The sequence below is a fragment of the Orycteropus afer genome, unplaced genomic scaffold (assembly GCF_000298275.1).
Source record: "Orycteropus afer afer isolate SDZICR_OR568_19922 unplaced genomic scaffold, OryAfe1.0 scaffold00507, whole genome shotgun sequence".
Classification (NCBI taxonomy): domain Eukaryota; kingdom Metazoa; phylum Chordata; class Mammalia; order Tubulidentata; family Orycteropodidae; genus Orycteropus; species Orycteropus afer.
The window spans coordinates 518,305-523,419 of record NW_006922094.1 but is presented as its reverse complement, the minus strand read 5'-3'; the positions used below and the strand labels follow the sequence as shown (position 1 = coordinate 523,419).

Here is a 5,115-nt window from a genome sequence, read left to right as displayed (position 1 = left end):
GACTGTGAGTGTGTTTGGGGTGAGAGACAATCCCAAGTAGGGTAGGGTAGGCTAGGGATCCCTGGAGTAGAAGAGACTATCAGTGAGGCACTTTTGTGAGAGCTGCCATGTGCAGGTTGGGGGAAGTCTGTAAGGTGACTCTAAGTCTCTTGGTATGAAGTAGGTGTGTAAGTATAATTGTGTGTGAGTGGCTGTGTGAGACCGTGTGAAGGTGTGTGTGTGGGAGTGTATGAGAGATTGTGTGTCTATATGCGAATGTTTAATGTGTGTGTAAGCTGCAGGGTGTGGGTGTGAGTCCAGGGGGCTTATGTGTGTACGCGTGTCAGTCTGGGGTGGGTGTATGAACGACCGTGTGTGTGAATGAGTGGCTGTGAGTGACTGCGGTGCCCCCTGGGGCCCACCCCTGCCCCTGCCCCCTCCCGCCTCCGGGTTGGCCGGCCCCCAGCCTTGGGACTACTACTCCCAGCATGGCCCGGGCGGGCCCGCCCCACGGCCCTGATTGGTTATGGCCCCCGTCCTCCCACCCCCCGGGAATGAATGGATGGGCGGCCTCGGCGCCCGCTGGAGCGCTGGGAGGACCGACCCGGCGGGGACCTGCTGGGGGCAGGACCCGGGGAGCAAGATGGCCACGGTCATCCCCGGCCCCCTGAGGTGGTGCGGGCCGGCGGGAGGCGGGGGAGGACCGCCGGGCAGGTCTGCGCGGGGGTGTGTGTGTGGCGGCCGGGGGTGGGGCCGATGGGGTGTCTGGGGGGCTGTCATCGTGTGCGGGGCTGCGCGGGGCTACGAGGACGTGTGACTGTGGGTCTCCGGCAAGAATGGTGTCCGACGCGCTGCTTCTGGCGGGGCGGAGGAATGGGAGGCCTCGGGGGCCTCCTCGGAGAAGGGGGTCATGGTCCCCACCCCACGACCCTCGGGGTCGAGAGGAGGGTGAAATGACCCGGAGGCGCGGAGGCCTTGGTAAACTCGAGTGAAGTCTACACTATCTTTGTCTTGCGGTGTAGAGTGTGAGTGTGACTTGTTCGTGTTCTGTTTTTTTTTTTTTTGATATGTGTGTGATTTCTTTTATTCCACACTAGATATCTTTGGGTATCTGATGTGTGTGCATGCCCACTGAAACTGTGATTTGTCTGTGCTGTGTCTTTGGATATGTAGGGATATGTGTTTGTGTGTTTAAATTTTTGTGTAAACAGGGGTGGATTTGCCTATTTCAGTGTTGTATTTGTATATGTGTGTATCTTTGCGTGACTGGATATGTGGTATTTGAGACACTGTTTCTATGTTGTGTATTTTTCTGAGTGTGTGTGTGTGTGGATTCTGTGTGATGCTGTGTGCTTGCTTTGTATTGTGTCTCTGGATATTGTGTGATTTGTTTGTTGTGTCTTTGGATATGTGTGTAAGGATATATGTGAGTTGTTTCTACAGTTGGTGCCTTTGGGCACTTGTGTCTGTGTGTGTCTTGGATGCATGAGTGTGTGTGTTTTATCTGTTTCTACCTTGTACATCTTTGTGTGGATCTTGGGTGGGTAATGTGTTTGTGTAACATGCCTTTAGATATGTGGTATATATTTGTGCATGGCTGTGTGTGTTGTCATTTCTACACTATGTGACTTGGAATATTTATATTTTTTTGGTAGATGTGCATGTGTGTGCATATGTGTGACATTTGTCTATTTCTTCTTTGTGAGTCTTGGGATATGCCTCTCTTTGTGTGTGAATCCGGTGTGACTCTTGTGTGATTGGTTTGTGTTGTGTCTTTGGACATGTATGGGAACGGATGGGTCCCAGAGCCAAATAGACTTTTTGTCTATTTCTACATTGTGTGAATCCCCTCTTTAGCTAGAAGCCTCCTTGGGCCCCAGGTTAGGGGACCCTGGGCCCTGTCCCCTTTAGGAGGTCCAGGAGGAGAGAGGCGAGGCCGGAGGAGTCAGCCCACTCAACCTCGACCCGGGCCAGGTGGGGCTGGGAGAGGGGTGTTGCGCGGTCTGGCCGGCCTGCCCTCGCTGACAGCGGCCCGCCCACTCCTTCGCCCCTTGTAGCTTAGGCGAGGACTTCTACCGCGAGGCCATAGAGCACTGCCGCAGCTACAACGCGCGCCTGTGTGCAGAGCGCAGCTTGCGCCTGCCCTTCCTCGACTCGCAGACCGGTGTGGCCCAGAATAACTGCTACATCTGGATGGAGAAGACCCACCGGGGGCCCGGTACCTGCTGGGAGGGCGGGGGCGGGGCAGGGCCAGCCCGCTCCTAGGCTGCATTCTTATGGCTCTTGTCACTCCAGGTCTGGCCCCCGGACAGATCTACACGTACCCAGCTCGCTGTTGGAGGAAGAAACGGAGACTCAACATCCTGGAAGATCCAAGACTTCGGCCCTGCGAGTACAAGATCGGTGGGTAGAGAAGCTACCCCGTCCCTGCTGTGGTCCCATCTGCCCCCAGGACGCACAGCCCCAGTGTGCGGAGGAGCATCTAGTGAGCGTCTGAGTGGTTGGCCATGTCCACATTTTTCTATAGTCTTCAGGGGTATCCAAGGGTCTAGCCATTGGCAGCTTCTGGCTCTGTTTCCTCCCAGGTGGGCCGGGGTGTATTCAAGGCCATGGTGGTCTCTGTCACCACGTGTGTCTAGGTGTATCGCGTTTCTGTGAACTGGGGTGTACCACAATGTCGGTCCCTGAGTGCATGTGACTCTTGAGCTCCCTGTGTGTGTGCGGATGTGTCAGAATATCTGTCCATCCTGTGCATGTGGGTACGTTAGAATATCTGGTTGTAATCGTTCCACACGTGTGTATCGAGTGGCTATGTCTCTCCAGGTGTTTCCAGTGTATTTCTCCTGAGTGTGTCTGGCTGTCTCTTCCTGTGAGTGTTCAGGTGCCTCAGCGTTGTCCAGGACAGTCCCTTTCCTTCTGGGTCTGGAGTATTAGGGAGATTCTGCTGTGTGTTTCTGGTTCATTCTGGCCTTACTGGTTCTTGAAGGTGTTGGGATTATCAGAGCAAGTGGCTGCTGCTCTTTCCCTGTCAGGTGTACCTCAGGGTCTGTGTGTCCAGGTGTACTGGAGGTGTACCTCAGGGTCTGTGTGTCCAGGTGTACTGGAGTGTCCAGTTGGCTATGTCTCTTCCTGTGTGTGTCCACTTGCCTCCAAGGGCTGTCTGTATCACCTCTGTGTATGTTCACGTGTCGCCTGAGTGTCTGATTCTCTGTGGGTGTGTCTCTGCCTCCTCCAGGTGTGTCCAGGTGTATCATATCTTAGGCTGTGTCCTCTCTGGGGGGTGTGTCTTCCCCATGGGGACCTAGGTATGTCTGAGGGTCTAACTGTATCTCTTTATGAGTATCTCTGAGTGTATCCAAGGTCTGGATATATCTCCTTGTACCACTGAGGGTCTGTTGGTGTCTTTGTGTGTCTGGCTGTCTCATGTGAGTTCACGTGTATCTGAGGTCTGGCTGTTCTTCCCTGTGTAGGTCTGGGAGTGTCTGCAGGTTGCCTGTGTCTTTTGCCAAGTATGTCTGGGTGTATCCAAGGGTCTAGCCATGTCTCCCCTGAGTGTGTCTGAGTGGCTGTCTCTTCCCTGGATCTCAGCATCTTCCCAGTGTGTGGCTGAATTCCTGTGCTGTTGCTGGTTGAGTGTAGGAAAGCCTCTTCCCTCCCCCACAGCAGTGAGAGGAGTCCTTTAGGAACAGCTTCCCCGCATGACCTCCCCATGTCCCCGTCCCCAGACTGTGAGACGCCCCTGAAGAAGGAGGGTGGCCTCCCAGAAGGGCCAGTCCTTGAGGCTCTGCTGTGCGCTGAGACAGCAGAGAAGAAGATTGAGCTGAAGGAGGAGGAAGCCATTATGGACTGTCAGGTAGGACCTGTCCCCAGGCCCCTCCCACCCCTCCTCTGGCCCATCACATTCCTGCTTTCCAGTGTCCCCGGCTCTCTTGGGCCTTGAGCATCCCAAATCTCCATTCTCCCGTACCCTGTCTCTTTTTGGAAGACTTCCTGTCTCTCCCAGAGCCCCTCCTCAAAATAAGACATGGCCGCCCCTTTCTTGACCCCAGTTTCCCTTCTCTTGGTGCCCAGAAACAGCAGCTGCTGGAGTTTCCACATGATCTCGAGGTGGAAGACCTGGAGGATGACATTCCCAGGAGGAAAAACAGAGCCAAAGGAAAGGTAGTAGCCCCGAGCTTTGCTCCAGCAGCCCTGCCAGCAGGGACAGAGCCTGTTTATGCAGCACATGCAACGGTTACACCCTGCCCACAAGTTGGACCTAATTTAATCCCCACAGAAGACCTGAGGTGTGGGAGTTTTATACCCATTTGACAGAGGAGGAAACGGAGGCTCGGATAGATTAAGCTGTTTGCCAGAGTTTGCGCAGCGGGTTAGAAGGAGCTTCCTCCTGTGGTCCCCGTGAGGCAGCGGCCTCAGAGAGGTTAAGGCCCTGCAGCCAGAGGTGGGAATCTGATTCCCGTATCCGACGGCTCATTTGGTTTCCTCTTTCTTACCTCTCACCCCTGACTCTGCCCCAGGCGTATGGCATCGGGGGTCTCCGGAAACGCCAGGACACCGCTTCTCTGGAGGACCGAGACAAGCCGTATGTCTGTGATAGTGAGTCCTTCTGAAGAGGGGGGAAGACAGAAAGAGAGGGGCCCAGAGACTTCTCCCCTCCCGGCCCCTCCCTTCTATGCTGCACCAGGGTGGGGGGATCCTCAGGCCTCTGCAGCTGGGGTGTTGGGGGAGACGTGATCTGGAGGCCAGGGTGGAGATGGCCTTGGCCAGGGAGGGGCTGACCAGCCCTCCTCGCTCTCCAGTCTGTGGGAAACGGTATAAGAACCGGCCGGGGCTCAGCTACCACTACACCCACACCCACCTGGCTGAGGAGGAGGGGGAGGAGAACACTGAGCGCCACGCCCTGCCCTTCCACCGGAAAAACAACCATAAACGTGAGCAGGCAGACCAGGTGGGGGGCGGTGAGAAGGGGGGCTGGGGAGTGGGGGCCGAGGAGCCTGGGGGGTGGCATGGAAGACATTTCTGGAAAATCTCCAGCTCAGTGGTCCCCTCCCCCCACCGACCATGGGGATGCTGGCTCGGGGTTGCCATGGCAACCAACCATCTCTCTCTCTCTCTCTCTCTCTCTCTCTCTCTCTC

At 55.7% G+C, this 5,115-nt stretch overlaps 1 protein-coding gene across 1 annotated transcript in view; it reads left to right on the top strand.

The window, feature by feature from the left end:
* The first annotated feature begins 622 nt into the window (after window positions 1-622).
* The window catches only part of DPF1 (double PHD fingers 1), a 7,619-nt gene continuing 3,126 nt past the window's right edge, over window positions 623-5,115 (top strand). The window contains exons 1-7 of the mRNA XM_007955500.2: window positions 623-651; window positions 2,037-2,197; window positions 2,275-2,382; window positions 3,705-3,832; window positions 4,051-4,140; window positions 4,497-4,575; window positions 4,779-4,910. Of these exons, the coding sequence (XP_007953691.2) occupies window positions 623-651; window positions 2,037-2,197; window positions 2,275-2,382; window positions 3,705-3,832; window positions 4,051-4,140; window positions 4,497-4,575; window positions 4,779-4,910 (727 nt within the window). The remainder of the gene's footprint in view (window positions 652-2,036; window positions 2,198-2,274; window positions 2,383-3,704; window positions 3,833-4,050; window positions 4,141-4,496; window positions 4,576-4,778; window positions 4,911-5,115) is intronic.